At 40.8% G+C, this 20,867-nt stretch overlaps 1 protein-coding gene across 1 annotated transcript in view; it reads left to right on the top strand.

The window, feature by feature from the left end:
* Window positions 1-20,867, top strand: part of LOC124721776 (neogenin) — a 236,504-nt gene that overhangs the window by 117,799 nt on the left and 97,838 nt on the right. Inside the window, exons 15-16 of the mRNA XM_047246889.1 lie at window positions 11,207-11,362; window positions 15,891-16,053. Coding sequence (XP_047102845.1) covers window positions 11,207-11,362; window positions 15,891-16,053 — 319 coding nt within the window. The remainder of the gene's footprint in view (window positions 1-11,206; window positions 11,363-15,890; window positions 16,054-20,867) is intronic.

Raw genomic sequence — 20,867 nt, forward strand, 5'->3', positions numbered from 1 at the left:
ATTGGAAAAGAGCACAGGTAGTGCCAGTTTTCAAGAAGGGTTGTTGAGCAGATGAGCAAAACTATAGGCCTGTATCTCTGACGTCGATCTGGTGTAGAAATTTAGAACATGTTTTTTGCTCGTATATCATGTCATTTCTGGAAACCCAGGATCTACTCTGTAGGAATCAACATGGATTCCGGAAACAGTGATTGTGTGACACCCAACTCACTTTATTTGTTTATGAGACCCAGGAAGTATTAGATACAGGCTCCCAGGTAGATGCCGTTTTCCTTGACTTCTGGAAGGCGTTCAATACGGTTCCGCACTGTCGCCTGATAAACAGAGTAAGAGCCTACAGAATATCAGACCAGCTGTGTGGCTGGAGTGAAGAGTTTTTAGCAAACGGAACACAGCATTTTGTTCTCAATGGAGAGACGTCTACAGATGTTAAAGCAACCTCTGGCGTGCCACAGGGAAGTGTTATGGGACCATTGCTTTTCACAATATATATGAATGACTTAATAGATAGTGTGGGGAGTTCCATGCGGCTTTTCGCAGATGATATTGTAGTATACAGAGAAGTTGCAGCATTAGAAAATTGCAGCGAAATGCAGGAAGATCTGCAGTGGATAGGCACTTGGTGCAGTGCGTGGCAACTGACCCTTAACATAGACAAAAGTAGTGTATTGCGAGCACATAGAAAGAAGGATCCTTTATTGTATGATTATATGATAGCGGAACAAGCACTGGTAACAGTTACTTATGTAAAATATCTGGGAGTATGCATACAGAACGATCTGGAGTGGAATGATCATATAAAATTAATTGTTGGTAAGGCGAGTGCCAGGTTGAGTTTCATTGGGAGAGTCCTTAGAAAATTTAGTCCATCAACAAAGGAGGTGGCTTACAAGACACTCGTTCGACTTATACTTGAGTATTACTCATCAGTGTGGGATGCGTACCAGGTCAGGTTGACAGAGGAGATAGAGAAGATCCAAAGAAGAGCAGCGCGTTTTGTCACAGGATTATTTGATAATCGTGACAGTGTTACAGAGATGTTTAGCAAACTCAAGTGGCAGATTCTGCAAGAGAGGCGCTCTGCATCACAGTGTAGCTTGCTGTCCAGGTTTTGAGAGGGTGTGTATCGAATATATTGCTTCCCCTTACTTATACCTCTCGAGGAGATCACGAATGTAAAATTAGAGAGATTCGAGTGCGCATGGAGGCTTTCCGGCAGTCGTTCATCCCACGAACCATACGCGACTGGAATAGGAAAGGGAGGTAATGAGAGTGGCACGTAAAGTGCCCTCCGCCGCACACCGTTGGGTCGCTTGTGGAGTATAAATGCAGATGTAAATGTAGACAGAGGCTTATGGGAATATTAGGTAGCTTCTGTTAACAGAAATGCTGAAAATGAAGTGGAAAAATGTTGCTTTACTTTGGTGCAGACGAACAACCATGTCTGAATGGCTAAACACAAAGCATTTTGTTGAGCTAACGCCATTCACAGGAAAGAAATATAAACTGACAAAAATTACTGTACATCTACATCTATACTTGACAAACTGCCTTACGATACTCCTGATACCACAGTCTTTTCCGCCCTTTCCTGTTCCATTCACACATGGTGTGGGGAGAATGCCTGCTGGTGAGCCACTGTACGAGCACAATTTTATCTTATTTTCGCATTGTGGTTGTTTCAAAAGAAGTATGTTGGAAGAAATAATATGTTGCTTCTATTAGCATTTGGATGTACAATCTATCATGACCTAAATACAGAAACATAGTTGATGCAAGAACAGTGATATGATCAGAAATTTTTTGGACTGGAAATAAGCCACCACTCTTCTGTACCTGTGTTCATTATATGAAATGAACCAAACATCCAATAGTATTTTATCTTCTGAATTTTTGGGATGCTGAAACAGGAAAATTATGACCTAGGATTAAAAATGTCAACCTGCATAGAAAGTTAAACATTGTACCATCTAGATACATTTAGTCTGTAGCCAGCACAAGTCGTTTAGTACTGTGTTTTTCTCAGAACAACAGCGTCAGAAGCTTGATAACTGTAACATTACCACTTCAGGTGAATTCAGTATAGAGATACAAAAAGGAGGCTTTGAAATTAAATAGGTGTGTTCAGTGTACAGAAAATATAACTCATTAGTAACTGAATGAAACACCTGTACATCAACTATAAATCTATTTTTAAAAGAGTTTCTCTTGAAAAGGAATGTATGTCACATTTTCTTTAGATGTGCAGTAAATATATAACAGGTTTACCTGAGTGCTGCTGCTCAATTTTACTGACATTGACCTTAGAGAATGGTCAGTAGCATAGGTAACTTCTACATAGCTAGTAAAACTGAAGAATACAACAAATTATTCACAGCCTGCACTACTCTGGCAAACACCAAAATGATTTAGGAAACCATAGAATGGTCGGGATATGGCTTTCACCCTGCATTTTACAGCATACAATACAAGGTATTATAGCAAAGTTCTGCAACACCCCTGTATTATTGTATGTCTTAAAAATGATTTCATCTACATTTATTTCATTTCTTTACTCTTTGAAACCACCACATTAGAAATCCTTCTAGGGTCATATTGTATAAAGCAATAGCACAGAAAAGGAACCTGGATCAACCTTAACTTGTAAATATGTGTTGTACAAATGTTAATCTAAGATTATTTCATTGTAAACTAGGATCACCTTTGACTAAAACATTTCACAGACCATGTTCAGTTGTAGTCTTTAATCATAGTGACACTGAAAAGAAAAATTTCGTTTTGCACGAATGTAATATGGAAAGCAGTAAATAATAAGGAAGTTGTTGTTGACATTCTCAGACTGCTGAAGTTCGAAATGTTTCTAGCGATTTGTAAGGTAAGGTTAAGGAGAATGTTGGCAGTGTAATTAATGATTGCAAATAATAATTGCTCCCATAGAAGCTCTTGTAGATAACTCATCGTTAATGTGAAAAATCTTAAAGGCATTTCATAGACATTTAGTGGCAGGCTGAGAAAGAGAAATTTGAACTAATTATTGTAAACCATTAACTATACAGTATTCAGAGGCAGCTAGTAATGATTGAACCTATTACAGAAATGCTCTCTAGGCTTGAATAGCAGTAGCTACCCAATTCATCTTAAATTTTTAACTATCAAATGTTCTTAAATTGCTATGAGAAGGTCACGTGCATTGATAAACATAAATAATAAGTACATAAAACTCAATGAACAGTGTCTTGTTTATTGGGTAATTTATGACTGAACTGTTTCTCACTAACTCAGCATCCACATACAGGGCTGTGGTTGCAAAAGGCTGGAGTTCAGTTCCAGGTCAACCCTTTCTTCTTAGTCTTATTCTTCCCAAACCTCCCCCCACCCCCACCCCCACCCCTACTCCTACTCCTACTCCTACTCCTTTATCATTTCGTTCATGTTTGGCCATGTTTGTTAAAGAACAAAATGGCAAGTTGCATCATGGCTCAGAAATTTGAGGATGGCAAGAATACACCTCCAAAATGATTATGCCTAGTAAATGACTATAGTGGTACAGCCAACGGGTTCGGGGCTGAGCAGACAATGTGAATGGTATATCTCCTCCACTCTCTGTGTCGATAATTTCGTTAGTGTTGAAGAACAATGTCTCGAAAACCTGGGAACTATTGAAACTTTTGTATGCACAAAAAGCTTCCAATATCCTTCGCCAGTGATCTGTAATATGTATGTATTCATCATGCTTAGCAAATTTCTGAAACACAGATGTAATGCCACTGCCTTCTTTGGGTTGTGTTCATTGTCAAATTGGCTTTGCCACCTAGGCAGCCGTCGTTTATCAGTTGTCCACCCATTTATTCTCTATAAACATAATTGTGACAACACCCTTTTTTTCCCCACCTCCTGAATATCCCACATGCTGTTCTCATTCTGTTGTAGACCACTGTGGTGAGCAGCATTCTGCGTTCAAGATTGTGAAGTGCTGAGAATTATATTGTTTCTTTGTGTTGATTTTACAGACATCTAAATGTTTCAGTGTTTTTTGGCTTTGGGAGAAGTTTCTTGAGGCCTGAGAAGTTTCTTTCACTTATTTTGGTCCACCTTTACAACGCAAAACATTTAAGAATTAATACTGTATATCTGCAATGTATGATTAATATCTGCGGCAGAAGCATGATAATTTAGTTGATGGCTGACTTAGCAATGTTCTCAAGTGTGTACCATGCTAATTCATATCAACACTGAACCTTGCTAATATAATCCAAATGAAGTGTTATACAACATAACGTGTTCATAAACTGGCTTCATCTTCTGAACCATTGTTGTTGTGGTCTTCAGTTTGAAGACTGGTTTGATGCAGCTCTCCATGCTAGCCTATCCTGCAAAAACCATTTCATCTCTGCATAGCTACATCCACTTGCACCAGAATACTAAATTTAAGCTTTGGTCTCTGTTTACAATTTTTATCCCACACTCTTTCTTCCATTACCAAATCAACAATTCCTTGATGCCTAAGGATGTGTCCTGTACTTCTTTTCTCGCCAGTTCATTTGTTATTTGATCTGCTCATCTAATCTTGAGCATTCTTCTGTAGCACCACATTTTAAAACAAATCTATTTTCTTCTTGTCTGAATTGCCTATCATCCAAGTTTCACTTCCATACGAGGCTACTCTCCAGACAAATAACTTCAGAAAGGAATTCCTAGCACTTACATTAAATTGGATGTTAGCAAATTCCTCTTTTTCAGAAATGATTTTCTCGGTGTTACCAGTATACTGTTTTATATTGCCCCTACTTCAACTATAATCAATTATTTTGCCACCTAGATACAAAATACATCTACTGCTTTTAGCATCTCGTTTCCTACTTCCCCCAGCATCATCTGATTTTGCGATCTGAAGTTTTCCCGACGTATTTCCAATTTGAACAGTTCTCAGGTATCTGACCAGGTAGCGTTGTAATTTCTCCACAATATTTCAGCAGACGTACACGCTGCCATCATCAGGTGGTTCCTGACGAATGCTGTGCTGTTCCTCTCAGCGCCCTATATATACTAGCCGTTATCCCCATCCACCGTTCCTCTCCTGGTGTCTTTGGTGCGGCTGGCGCAGCAGCTACTGGAGGTGGTGGGGGAAGCGGCGCCTGGGTCTGAACTGGGGTCTGCAGTCTCCCTGCTGCTGCCGGCCGGGGCAGTCCTCGATCTCTGGGACTGCATCTTTCTCTCTAGGCTGAGTGCAGAGTTCCAAGCCTGACTAAGTTGAAGGCTGCTGTCTTTATTAATTAGGTCGTCCTGTAGTCAGATTTCGATGGCCTCCTTAGTAATGCAGTCCCATAGTAACGCAGTCCCAGAAGTAGGAGGATTGACAGAGTGTTTTTGTTTTTTCATAGTCCATAGTATGGCCAGTCTTTATACAGTGGTCAGCCACAGCTGATTTAGTGGCCTGGCGTAATTCAGTATGGCGTTTTGGTGCTTGTGTTCGTGGCACCGCTCTTCTACAGTGCGGACTGTCTCCTCAATGTATGATTTTCCGCACTCTTGTGTCATTGGCGTGCATTCCGTTTGTCAGAAACACCTCAAGAAAAATCGACAGAATCCTGGGGAAACACAATGTGAAATGTGTATTTCGACCCCCTGCAAAAACCTTGACTCCACTGGGTTCAGCGAAAGATCACCTAGGCCTTCGAAAACCAGGCGTTTATCAAATTTCCTGTCAGTGCGGAAAATCATACATTGGGGAGACAGTCTGCACTGTAGAAGAATGGTGCCGCAAACACAAGTGCCATACTGAATTATGCCAGGCCACTAAATCAGCCGTGGCTGACCATTGTATAAAGACTGACCATACTATGGACTATGAAAAAACAAAAATACTCTGTCAATCTTCCTATTTCTGGGACTGCGTTACTAAAGAGGCCATCGAAATCCGACTACAGGATGATCTAATTAATAAAGACAGCGGCCTTCAACTTAGTCAGGCTTGGAACCCTGCACTCAGCCTGGAGAGAAAGATGTGCTCCCAGAGATCGAGGACCGCCCCCGATGGCGGCAGCAGGGAGACTGCAGACCCCAGTTCAGACCCAGGTGCCACTTCCCCCACCACCTCCAGTAGCCGCTGCGCCGGCCGCACCAAAGACACGAGGAGAGGAACGGTGGAGGGGGTTACGGCTAGTATATATAGGGCGCCGAGAGGAACAGCACAGCATTCATCAGGAACCACCTGAAGATGGCAGCATGTACGTCTGCCAAAATATTGTGGAGAAATTACGATGCTACCCGATTGGATACCCGAGAACTGTTCAAATCATCTGATTTTATTCAAATACTTTCCAATACCCTTGTTTTCTTGACACTCATCTTCCCAAGAAACTATGCATCCCACTCAGCTGCTCATCCAAGTCCTTGGCCATCCCTGAAAGAATTACAATGTTATCAGCAAACCACATAGTTTTTATTTATTGTCCGTGAACTGTAATTCTCTTTCGAAATTTCTCCTTGGATTGCTTTACAGCTTTCTTAGCACACAGACTGAATAATTTTGGGGATAGGCTACAACCTCAACTGTAGCTTCCTTTCGTGTTCTTCGACTCTTGCACTTGCAGTCTGGTTTCTCTACAAATTGTAAACAACCCCTAGTTCCGTGAATTTTATATCTTCTAACTGAAACATTCAAAGCGTGTTGGCCAGTTCACATTGTCAACATCTTTCTCTAAATCAACAAATGCTATAAATATAGGTTTGCCTTCCTTCAGCCTATATTGTAAGATAAGTCATAGATTCAGCATTGCCTCATGTCTTCCTATACTTCTCTGGAACCCAACTGATCTACCCCAAAGTCAGCCTCCCAGTTTTTTTCCATTTAATGTAAATAATTTGTGTCTATGTTTTGCATCCATGAATTTTTAAACTGGAGATTCCATAGTATTCACGCCTGTCAGATACTGTCTTCTTTCTTTGGAAAAGGAGGACTAAGATCAAAATTTGATCTCTAGTCGGCAATGTTCATAGAATCAACCTGAAGGTTCTTCTTGTAGAAGAGGATAACTTTTGCTGCATATCTGCAGGGGCTCTTCATTCATATAAAATAGCTACTTTAAGCACTTGGAAACAAGTCAGTCACATGAGCTATGCATAAGGCTACAAGGGGTATGTTCAAAACATTTTATGTCTGCTGCTGCTGCTGCTGTCAGTAGAATTATGTGAAGCAGTGGAAGAATGTTCTGTTGATTCTTGATCTCACATGGATGCTTTTAAAAATGGGTAACTTGAAGCAGACATTTTTCTACATATCCCTCTCTACGTACAGGGTGATTAATAAAATTAAACTTTGAAAACACTGTATAAATAACACCAGTGGTCAAAATGTCATCAAATTGCAACAAAATATTGTCGGAGAAGGGGAAAAACATATGGCAGAAGAAAAAAAAATAGTGTGAAAATTGATCAATAGCTGGTGCTGTATGTGTCAGAAGACGTAAACGAAAACACCTGTCATGCGCACGACCCATTGAAGTTGGTATTAACACGCCGGGTACACAGCTTTTCCTCCTTTCACATCTGCGATGTTCACCATGACTTTCTCAATGCAGGATCATGTTCTGCTTGTAAAGCTGTATTGCAAGAATGGTGACTGTGTACACGTCGCTCTGCAGAAGTTCCGGACACTGAAGGGCCTCAAAAAAGCCGTTGGTCCAATGGGTCTGGAGAAAATGATTCGGAAATTTGAAAAGACGATGTCTTTTGGTGTGCAACCTGGTAGAGAGAATAAAAGAATTGATTCAAAGTCAGTGGAAGCAGTGGCCACAGAAATGCAGGAGGAAATGAGTGGTGGTGTGCAAACGTGTAGTGCATGGAAAATTGCCCAAACGTTGGACATACCCGTAAGCATGGGGCTTAAAATCCTACGAAACATCCTTATTTGGTATCCATTCAAAATTACCGATGTGCACGAATTGCTTCCTGTTGACCTGCCTGCAAGAGAGGCCTTTACTTTAGAATTTCTTGCTCGCATAGAAGTGGACAGTGATTGGCCATGGAAGATTTTGTGGACCGATGAAGACCTCTTCTGTCTGAAAGGATAGATCAATACACAGAATTGTTGAATATGGGCTGCTTACAGTAGTCACTATTTTCAGCTGTTATATAAGCTCCTCTCCAAACCACCCAGCCTCCATCCCCCTCCCCACCTCTCCTTCTTCAGGCATCGGCGTTTGATCAGAGTATCATTGTGGCAATGATGTGAACTTGTCAGTCCATTAAAAAAAAAAATATTGTAACATTACTCACAGCTTTTCTTCCATCAACTGAGCACTCTTCGGATTGTAACTGGTCAGTGGCTCTAGCAAAATAGTTAAGAGTGACTTAAACTATTTTTATAGTACCAATAATTAATAGTTTTAAGTGCGCTGAAGTATGTTCTGTCTTGTCCACCTCAAGTTTCACAATTCAAAATTTCCATTGTAACAGTTGTACATAACCTTCTCGGGGTCCATAAGTGTGAATGTAATGTGACAGCCTGTCTTTCACACATAAATTAGGTTACATGTGATGGTTCATGAAATGTGGCTTCATGAAGCGTAGCTTCATGAAGACCAGTGGTTCCCAACCTGAAGGTAATGACCCCCTTGGGGATAAAATGGAGTTTTCTGAGGGCTGAAAACAAAAATGGTTTGATTATGGTTTAACCATGACTAAATTATTTAAAAAATAATCTCTGGTATTACTATTTCATTAGGCCATAATATACACTCCTGGAAATGGAAAAAAGAACACATTGACACCGGTGTGTCAGACCCACCATACTTGCTCCGGACACTGCGAGAGGGCTGTACAAGCAATGATCACACGCACACCACAGCGGACACACCAGGAACCGCGGTGTTGGCCGTCGAATGGCGCTAGCTGCGCAGCATTTGTGCACCGCCGCCGTCAGTGTCAGCCAGTTTGCCGTGGCATACGAAGCTCCATCGCAGTCTTTAACACTGGTAGCATGCCGCGACAGCGTGGACGTGAACCGTATGTGCAGTTGACGGACTTTGAGCGAGGGCGTATAGTGGGCATGCGGGAGGCCGGGTGGACGTACCGCCGAATTGCTCAACACGTGGGGCGTGAGGTCTCCACAGTACATCGATGTTGTCGCCAGTGGTCGGCGGAAGGTGCACGTGCCCGTCGACCTGGGACCGGACCGCAGCGACGCACGGATGCACGCCAAGACCGTAGGATCCTACGCAGTGCCGTAGGGGACCGCACCGCCACTTCCCAGCAAATTAGGGACACTGTTGCTCCTGGGGTATCGGCGAGGACCATTCGCAACCGTCTCCATGAAGCTGGGCTACGGTCCCGCACACCGTTAGGCCGTCATCCGCTCACGCCCCGACATCGTGCAGCCCGCCTCCAGTGGTGTCGCGACAGGCGTGAATGGATGGACGAATGGAGACGTGTCGTCTTCAGCGATGAGAGTCGCTTCTGCCTTGGTGCCAATGATGGTCGTATGCGTGTTTGGCGCCGTGCGGGTGAGCGCCACAATCAGGACTGCATACGACCGAGGCACACAGGGCCAACACCCGGCATCATGGTGTGGGGAGCGATCTCCTACACTGGCCGTACACCACTGGTGATCGTCGAGGGGACACTGAATAGTGCACGGTACATCCAAACCGTCATCGAACCCATCGTTCTACCATTCCTAGACCGCCAAGGGAACTTGCTGTTCCAACAGGACAATGCACGTCCGCATGTATCCCGTGCCACCCAACGTGCTCTAGAAGGTGTAAGTCGTCTACCCTGGCCAGCAAGATCTCCGGATCTGTCCCCCATTGAGCATGTTTGGGACTGGATGAAGCGTCGTCTCACGCGGTCTGCACGTCCAGCACGAACGCTGGTCCAACTGAGGCGCCAGGTGGAAATGGCATGGCAAGCCGTTCCACAGGACTAAATCCAGCATCTCTACGATCGTCTCCATGGGAGAATAGCAGCCTGCATTGCTGCGAAAGGTGGATATACACTGTACTAGTGCCGACATTGTGCATGCTCTGTTGCCTGTGTCTATGTGCCTGTGGTTCTGTCAGTGTGATCATGTGATGTATCTGACCCCAGGAATGTGTCAATAAAGTTTCCCCTTCCTGGGACAATGAATTCATGGTGTTCTTATTTCAATTTCCAGGAGTGTATATTGGATCATCAGTGTCACCATAATCATCATCAATCATTTGGTAACCACTGCTTGATAAAAGCCTTCTCTAAACTTTTCCATTTTTTACAGTTTTCAGTTATACCCAGTAACATTGATAGTGTGTTTTTTTAATGTCATCTACTCACCTGTTTGTTCATAGTCCTGCTCTTCCTTTGTCTTCTAGAATCTGGCAAAGAACTTTTTGGTCTGTCCATCATCCATTGGCCTGTTTACAAATCCTGTCCACCTGCAATTATATGTCATAATGGTTGTAATTACATCTTCTTTTCTAGCCTGGTCCTTGATGCCTGTTTTCCTCTCTCCCCTTGTAATTTCCAACGTGTGTCTCTATTGAACACTTAGCAACCCCTCTTTTTTTTTAAATCCTTTTTGTGTTAGAAGGCCATGTATCACTGCTCTGATTCAAAACTATTAATACACTCTGATTGTAAATTTCAATTTGACAAAATTTATGCTTGTTTTTGAAAACTGTATTCAGTTTATGAAACGAACACCAGGCAATTTTTACACTTTTCTGTTTATTTCTTTTGGTGTGTATCATCTTGTGGTAGTCAGCACCTGTCATCATTAATAATTTTTATTAGCAGCTTTTTTCCTGGTTTAGAAAATCAACATTTTCATGGACTCCAAGACTAGATTGCACTGGAAATAGATTTTGTTAAAGTGGAATAGACAGTATTTTGGTGAAGCATTGGATATTGTAGCAATAAATACAAAAGTGAGGTACCAGATGAACATTGTGCATGACTTATGATGTGTATTGACCAATGCCAAATTGATTACAAAAAAGTTACATGGGATTAATTAGCACAAAACTTCTCATTGCCTCATTATTTCTTTGTTTAATCAAGAAACCTACAAAACTCATCAATTTTATTTGTATCAATTAAATATTATTGAGTCACTTCAATTATAAGCATGTTAAACTTAAAACATTTTATATAGATTTGAATTTGTGACTTACAAACATGTTTAACCCTTTAATTTTTAATGCTGTGTTAATGTTGCACTTTTCATTTACAGTTTGTGACTGACAATAGGTATTATGTAGTAAGATACACATCTTCACATCATTCACCTAACCCTCGTTACAAGTACTTGAATTCTTCAGACCTGAATCTAATGATAGATGATTTGAAACCAAATACGCAGTACGAATTCACAGTGAAGGTGGTCAAGGTAAGTAGCTGTGGACACAAAATTGTAAGCACAGTAGTTTATCATTGAGCCATAGATTGTCATTAACATTTAACTTCAAAAGCTTATCTTACATGATATGGGTAATTACAGTAAATATGGGAAGTACCCCTGGGATACCCCTGTGGACTACATTTGTGTGAATCCCCTTAACTACAGTATCACTGTAGTTCAGTAGTGATAATTTAATGTTGTGACTTTTAAGTTATGCCATATTTTGTGATTATACATTTTATTTTGCTTCAAAAGTGAGAGTAGCCAGTTCAAGAAGAAGTAGAGATTTCTCTAACTTGTAGTGATAAACATTGTAAAGTTACATTTACGGTGCGGCTAGAAAAAAACCGGACTGATGCTGGAAAAAACATTTATTTACAATTATTTACAATTTCATGTTATCTCCTTCAGTGTACTCTCCTCCTCGGTCTCTACACCGCTCCATACGAATTTTCCACTGTTCATAGCAATGCTGCAGATCATTTTCGGTAAGTCCATACATTACTTCCGTCGCTTTTTCTTTTACTGCTTCAACAGTCTCAAATCTAGTTCCTTTCAAAGCTGACTTGACTTTAGGGAAAAGAAAAAAGTCACAGGGGGCCAAATCAGGTGAGTAGGGTGGATGATCTAAGATGGTAATGTTGTGTTTTGCCAAAAACGTCTTCCCTGACAGCGCACTGTGAGCTGGGGCATTGTCTTGGTGAAGGATCCATGACTTTTTTCTCCACAAATCGTTCCGTTTTCTCCATACTCGCTCACGTAGGGTAGCCAGGACGCTAATGTAGTAATGCTGATTCACTGTTTGTCCCTCTGGTACCCAATCAATGTGCACAATTCCTTTGATGTCAAAAAAAACAATCATCATTGCCTTGAATTTCGATTTTGACATTCGTGCTTTTTTTTGTCGTGGAGAACCAGGAGTTTTCCAATGCATCGATTGGCGTTTAGTTTCGGGATCGTAAGTAAAAAAACCACGATTCATCGCAAGTAATAACATTTTGTAAGAAGGTGGGATCACTTTCAATGTTTTCCAGGATGTCAGAACAAATCATTCTTCGGCGTTCCTTCTGTTCAATTGTGAGACACTTTGGAACCATTTTTGAACACACTTTGTTCATGTTGAAACTTTCATGAAGAATCTGCCTAACACTTTCCTTGTCAACTTCTGTTAACTCAGACACTGCTCTGATTGTTAAACGGCGATCTTGTCGAACAAGTTTACCGATTTTTTCAATGTTTGCATCAGTTTTTGCTGACAATGGTCTGCCAGTGTGAGTGTCATCACTGGTGTCTTCGCAGCCATCTTTGAATCGTTTAAACCACTCAAACACTTGTGTTCGCGATAAACAATCATCGCCGTACACTTGTTGTAACATTACAAACGTTTCACTTGCAGATTTTCCTAGTTTGAAACAAAATTTGATGTTAACACGCTGTTCTTTCTGTACACTCAACATTTTCCGACGCACAGACAAAACGTCAACTACTTAAAACAGACGCCACGGGCAGACTGAGTGCAGGAGGCAGATGAAACTCGAGCAGTAGGCGGAGCAAGAGTCACGTGACAGGCCACGCGACTTTCAGCCTTATTGCATTCGTTTTATTGTTTCACCAGTACTAGTCCGGTTTTTTTCTAGCCACACCTCGTATGTAGTCTCTTCATCTTGGTTGTATTTCATTAGTAGACTCCCATAGCAATATGAAAATTGTTATTTGCATTTTTTATTGCTCTGGACTATATGAGATGCACTTTTGAGTGGTAGACAGCCACATTTAAAGTACATTTAAAAGTAGACTAAGCTATCAGACAAAGTCCTCCTTCAAATCTTCAGATATAGAAAACATACATTTGCGTCCCCCCTTCCCTCCCACACATACACACACAAGCGGCACTGTTGATGGTCTCCAGGAGTTAAGGCAGGTCCAACTGTGGTGAGCAGTGATCTCAGCTGAGGTATGCGTGGAGCTTGAGAACAGGCGTGGAGTAGGGAGGGTATGGGATAGTAGTGTAGGGGTGCAATAGTGTGCAGGGATGTGATGCGGACAGTATGGTGGACTGCAAGTATCAGATTACCCAGAAAACACCAGTGCTTGGATTATGGCAAGGAGTATCCATTCCTCCTACTAAAGCCTAGAAAATTTGCACCAGATAAATAATTTTTGTTGTCAGCTCATTTACATACAGTGGCAAATGTACAAAAATATCGACATCTTATACATCCTTTTTAAAGACATTCTTCTCACATATAGACTTGATTAATTCTAACCGCCACATCAAATCTAGTCGTCAATTTTTGTCCTGTCGTGGTATTTGTTAACTGAAAATTCACCAGAATTCTGATTTTCTTAAGTGAAGTACTGAAATAATGTTCATCATACTTTAAAATCTGATCTATAAATGTCATAAATGACCTTGTTTGAGCATTATGATGGCCCTTCATTGTTTTTTCTGCTTCCTGTTTCATCTTCCAGTGAGCTTTTTGTGCATAACATGCCCAATACCGTGAACCTATTTCATCTGTGAGGGGTGGAAGAAACTCACACTGCAGTACATAGGAAGTGATAGCAGTGCAGATATCCCTTGCATAGACCACGAAATGCCAAAAGTCATGGCTTATCTACCTAATATTTTTATGACCTCTTTAAATGTGCTAAAATGCAGTATGTGGCATGGATTTTGTAATTTAGCAGTAGAAGTATTTTTCCAGATTTTTGGCCATTCGCTCGTTTAACGTCATTAGATCACACATTTTAAATTAGGGAATGATTGAAATCATCCTTCACATTTTTAGTCTGTTTGAATACAAACACAAATTAATAAACAAAACTGTATTCAGTGCACAGTCTGCTGCAGAGTGAAAATTAATTCTGGAAAACTGAATTTACTTCACTCTTACTCTTTTCTCTGTGGATACAATATTAACAAAATAATTTTTGTGTCTAAGCCAGCTATTTCCAAAGACAGAGAATTTGCGGTACATGTTTACAAAAACTCATTCATCAGTGAAAAACGCAGAAAATCATTTTTAATTAGGGCAACTGAACTACCTGTTTTGAACTTCAGTTTAGTAGTGTGGTGCAACTTCTTTCCCCTCTGTCTTCTTTTACTCCCCTTCCCCTCTCCAACCTCCACACCTGAGATAGAATTGTTATCTACCTGTTTCCCTTTTATTATTCCTCTCTATTTGTAGTCACTGCCGTACTTTGTTATTTGGTATCACTCATACAGTGCTGTGGTATCACTCATACATTGCTGGCATTGCTGACATTGTAACACCATGAGGCATGAAACGGACATCAAATTGATGTAAAGTGTGCTACGTGATATGATATGCAAATGACTAACATTTCAGAGCTGCTTCACAAGGTAGATAAGTGTAATGCCATCTACATTCTTCATACAAGGAAAGATTATGCATTAGGTTTCTCATTGAGAAAATTGTTTCGAGAAAATCAGTTTATGCCTTGTTTACCCCTATGTGTCAGAATTAACAGCAGCAGGGTCATGGCCTATTGAGACTGTGGTTTATCATTCATGATATTTATACTAACGTTTGTAAGGATGTCAAGACTGTCATGAGAATATATAATTGATGGATTTAGAGAGGTGGGGGAGCACACTCAACATAATGCAAGATGTCAACAGCCCAATGACTAGCACCTGAGAAGAGAGAGATATTATTCACTCATCTGTGCAGGATTGTTGTACAGATGGTCACATACCAAGATTCATAAAATGGCCTATTTTGCAGGGATACAGGTATCCATGATGACGTCGAGTGCCACGGACTGTCAGCACAGCAATCATTGTTGCGCCTTACTTGAAGTGATGTTAGAGAAAGGCACTGACAATGCCAGATCCAATGACAACTTTGGAAGTAGAAGTGGCACCATTTAATCTTTTTAGATTTATCCTCGTTCTATGTGGAGCTTCACAATGGACATATCCATATGTGGAGGCTCTGATCAGAATGAATGTTGCCAGACTGTGTTCATTGTCAGTATACAGGCCCAGCTTCTGTTGTAATGATATGGATTGCCTATGGGTACACGACACGATCACCTCTGTTTCACACAGCTTGGAATTTGGATAGCAGTCGTTACACTTCTAATGTGTTAAGGCTGATGGCTGTGCCCTATCTTTGAGGTCTCTGTCACTTTATCTTTTAACAAGATAATACAAAACAGCATGTTTCTCATGCTGTCCTGACTGACATACGTACAGAGGGATTTCGACTGTTGCTGTGGCCAGCATGTTTCTCAGACCTCTCTCTTTGGAAACATCTAGTTGTTTGTTACTGGAGACTTACACACACTTGCCAACCAGTAAGATTGATGAACCGTAACATAGAGCTGAAATAGTGTGGAATGACTTATCTGTATCCTTAATATGAGCTTGGTATGACTTGATGCCTGTTTTTACCAGAGGTGACAGTTCTGGTGTTGTAATGTTGGGGCCAGCAATGTAGATTCCATTTATAAAATATTTAAAGTCTTTATAAATCTTTCCTGATAGGGGCGACGATCTAGTCCATGGAGCATGGTTGTTATGAATATGACGCAAGAAGAAAGACCATCTTCTCAGCCTCGAGATCTAACTGTTGTTCCTGTTGAAGACAATCCAACAATTGTGAATTTGAACTGGCAGCCACCAAAGCAGTCAAATGGCCCAATAACAGGTACGTGATATTGTATGTCCATTCACCCTCTTAAGTCAAAACCCTCCTTTGCAAGTACTGAGAAATACATTGTAGGGAGCCTTCCAATTTCATTTACAAAGGCATGTAGGAAAAATGTGTGCTCCACCACTCTCACCTCAGCCTTCACAGGATGTAATTATCCCAACAGCCTAGTTGAAAAGCAGATTTCCCGGGCCACCACAACCAATCCTCGTATTGCTGATCCCTCCGAAAAACCACTTTGGACCACACCACTTGTCACCCAGTATTATCGTGGTCTTGAATGTATTAATCAGCTACTTTGACAAGACCATAACTTCTTAAAATCATGCCCTAATATGAGATCCATTCTGTCTGAGATTTTGTGCACCACACACAGAAAACCTTTTTGTTGCCCTTCCAATCTCTGCAATATCCTTATCAGACCCTGTGCTTCCTTTTCTACCCATCTCCCCTCCCTATAACTCCCACCTCTGTGACTGTCCCTGCTGCAAGACTTGCCCTATGCACCTCCTACCACCACCCATTCCAGCCCTGTAACTGGCAAAACATATAGTATCAAAGGGAGAGCCATCTGTGAAACGACATGCCATATACCAGCTGTTATGAAAACACTGTTCAGCCTTTTACATCGCCATGACCACCACCCAGCAATCAATCAGGATGAATGGGCATATGCAGAGGATGTACACCAGCAACACACAATATCCTGTTGCAGAACATTTTCTACAACATGACGAACAAGATTTACAACATGACAGTCACAACCTCGGTGTCTGTTTCACCACACGTGCCTTCTGGATTCTTCCCCCAGACACCAGTTTCTCAGAACTCCGCAGGTGCGAACTACTGCTACAACATATCCTTGATTCTCGCCATCCACCCGGCCTTAATTTATGTTAATTCTTTCCATCTCAAAATTTCTTCACAGTAACTATCCCTTTCATCCCTCCATTTTAGTTTTCCACATCTTTCATTTTCTGACTATTTTTCACCGTCCCTCTCCCACCTCTACTACATACAGTGCACTTAGCTTTTCACTCTTATAGACTTGTGCACAATGCTTTAGTAGTAATCTCTGTGTTGCATATTACCCTGTCTTCCACTTTTAAGCTCTCAGGTTTTCAAATCTCATCTAGTGAAGTCCCCCAACAATAACCCGTCTGGTAATCCTCCCGTGACCCAGAGTTTTGGGGGACTTTTCTGAACTGTAGACCTTTCCACCTTTCCCTAAACCTCTCTGGTCCTTTTTCTTCACCCCTCTTCCTTCCCCTTCAGGTCTTCTGCCAGAAGAAGGAGCCATTGGCTTCGACAGCTTGTAAAAAATAAACCTTTGTGTGTGTGTGTGTGTGTGTGTGTGTGTGTGTGTGTGTGTGTGTGTGTGTGTGTGTGTTCTCACACCACCACTTGGTGAGTAGATTTACTTTACAGTCATGTTTGTGAAAATTTGGAAACCAAGAAGCATATTTGTGTCTGAAATGAACTTGATACTGCAAATTAGAGATGTGACAATACACCAGTGATAAGGAATATAGAATTGTACCTGATATCTAACTTTGGGAATTCAGTGGGACATGAAGCCCTTCTGCATGCTTTAACTGGGACCTGTAAACTTTGACCATGCAATCAAACAAAGTGTGGAAATATCCTGAGAGATATCCACCATAAAATTTGTTTACATGTCAACAAAACATCAATGGTGGTTGTTCAAGAAGCATGAAAAACAAGTTGCTGTTTGAATTGCTCTCACTATAAAGGATTAAAGATCATTAGTTGTATCCAGTGACACACAGAAGCATCATATTTGACATTTACCCCCTATGCTGCTCATTATTGTAGTCTGCCAGATTTGCAGCACCATGACACATCATGATCACTGCGGTCACCTTGTGCTACCTATGATTTTTGGGTATTTTTAATTTCACTTTTTGTCACTCATAAATATAAATGACAATATTTGAAAAATTCTAAGATTTTAATTTAAGATATTCTTCCTGTTTCTGTTATAGATTCTGAAGATGACCAATGTATAGCTATAACTTGTCATGATTAAATTGCTTGTTCTACTGTTTCAGGACATGTTTTCACAAGGAAACTATTATTTTACTCTCCTCTTTTAGTGTCTTGCAGAATTAACTCAAGAACATATTTTGGCTGCCCAATACTTACATTCAGTGGACCAAATTCCAAATACTGATTGCTATATTATGTTGCAATGTGTGGGTTCTAAAACGGACAGTGAACAACACAACAACAATTATGTAAAAAATGTTTATTTAACTCAGTGAATTGAACACAAATGCAGTGAGATTGAAACAGTGTATTCTAGAGAGTGCCAATGTTCATAGCTGAGTCCTTTATACTGTAGTCAGTGATGGGGAGAGGTTGAGTACTCGCAAGCATTGTTCATGATACAGAAGGGGCCGATGATAGGCTGTGGTGGCCTCTTATGCACTTTGATAGTAGTGATGTGTGCACTGGTTGAGAGGAGTGTGTCTGTAGGACAGTCATCGTTGAAGAACATGATTGCTATATGGCTGCCTTTGGTGGTGTAATGCCTGGTGCCGACCTATGAATTATGTATTGACATGATGTCATGTCTGTCAAAGTAGACCACACTGATGATAGACTGTTAAGAACCATCTCATTTGCTTGGAAGAGAATAAAAATTGAAAACAGAAATGATCGTAAACTAACGATGGAAACTGTAGGAAGGCATTAATTAGAATATTGTTTATTGTCAGTATATCATTGATGATGTGTTAGAAAACTTATAAAGCTGGGAAAAAAGGTATCATTGTAGAAGACATGCATATATTAGAAATGTTATGTGTTCATGAACAAGTCAGGTGAAAGAGCATTCTTTTAATAGAAAAACTGAATAACTAAACTGGAATTCTGAACACACAAGATACGGCAAGCTTTTTCACCTCGCTCTCTCCTTGATTGTGCATATAAATCTAAAGACACTGTGTCATAATTTGTTTTGGGTGAGACGTAGCCCCTGTTGCATTTTACAATTGTTGCTTCAGGCTAGGTTTTCCATTATACTTGGGGAGAGGGTTAATATACTCACTAACAGAGGATACTGATAGTCGATCTGAGGCACTACAGTTAGCACCTGTCAGTTGCTACCCGAGGTGCAATCACAGGGTCACTTGAGAGGACCCAATAGCAGCACAGATCTAAGCATGCACCTGTGGGCCAGTCCCCTTTAGTACGCCACATGACCTCTGTTAAGTCTCGCCTAGCTGCTATTTCGATATCTACCCTGCTTTGGACGTAGACTTTCTGGCTTATGTTCTGGTGTCTATACAATGCTCTGCTCAGGACAATTTTGGCTTTGTTCCCACATTACGCATTCGTGCCGAGGGCGGTTACTTTAGTGGTGATGAGTTTTAACCATATTGTGTTTATGCTGACATGTTTGCCTGTGGTTCCTGTGTTAGAGACACCAACATTATGTAGCAGCAACAGCTGTCACTGCAGCAGCAGCTACAACACCAGTATTTTGAGGCTTATAAGCAATGACACAAAGTACAGCAGGCCACTCTTCTCCAGCCTGTGTCTCGGTAGCAGTGACCACATCAGTCGATGGCTGTAGTTACACCCCACCACTATATGCTGCATTTGACGAGTCGTTGAAAAACTGGGAAGCCTACCTCCATTGTTTTGAACTCTACCGTTTTGCTTACAACATTTATGGTAGGCAGCAAAGTGCTTTGTTTTTGTCTTCGAGTAGTTATTTATACGAAATGGTGCAAAAATTGAAACCACTCTCAGATAGTAGTGAATTGTCTTTCAGCCATCTGTGTTTTCTGTTAACTGAATACCACAGTCAGCAGACACATCTTTTTGTGTTTAGCTTGCAGATTACTCAGTATTAAGGTACCTTCACACTGAAAACCAACTCCAACAAACAAAAACATGCAACTGTTGTAAGTTTGGCAAAACTGCAACTGCTGTGAGTTTGGCAGACATACAACTGTTGAAAAATGTTGACAACAGTTTCAAGCTCTTGTAAACAAATGTTCGGCATTTTTATTTTTTGCTACAAAAAAGCAATGGAAATGGATTCTGACTGTGAAGATCTGCCATTTGTTATAGCGGGAGATGATGCTTTTGCTCTTTCAGAGTACATGATGAAACCATACGCAGGGTGGCAAGAGAGAGGCAGCCATAAAGAATGTTTAATTACCAAATATCTCGCGCTAGAAGAATTGTGGAGAATATTTTTTGGAACATTGTAAGCAGTTTTTCAGTGTCTTAGAACAATTACGCACTTAAGTCCTGAAAAAGCAACATTAGTAACTTCTGCAACTGTGTCTTTGCACAGTTTTCTTAGAAGAAATAAAGGAAGTGCCACAGTTTACTCACCACTTTGCAGTTTTGATGTGGAAGGTCCAGAAACAGTCAGGGTTTCAGATATCAGTTGAAGGATGTCTCCGCAAAATAAATTTCTTCAGAGAAAGGGAGGCAACACAGGAAGAACCACAAAGAATGTAAAGAACGAATTTGTTATCTACTTTGTGCTGGATGTTGGTAAAGTGAAATGGCAAGAGAAATACGCATACATAAATATCGAGTGAAAAGGCAAATGTAATTAAAAATTTCTGAACAAAACCTGTATAGCTTTAGTTATTAACAATATAAGCTATTAATTTGCAAACTACTTTGTATCAGATGTTGACAAAATGATATGACAAGAGAAATAAATTAATTTCCACCAAAAATACAGATGTAATTACAAAATTTCCAACCAAAAGTCTTACAGCTTCTGTTACGCTATGAATGACATTTTTCTTACGATTGTA

This window comes from Schistocerca piceifrons, chromosome X, assembly GCF_021461385.2.
Source record: "Schistocerca piceifrons isolate TAMUIC-IGC-003096 chromosome X, iqSchPice1.1, whole genome shotgun sequence".
Classification (NCBI taxonomy): Eukaryota; Metazoa; Arthropoda; class Insecta; order Orthoptera; family Acrididae; genus Schistocerca; species Schistocerca piceifrons.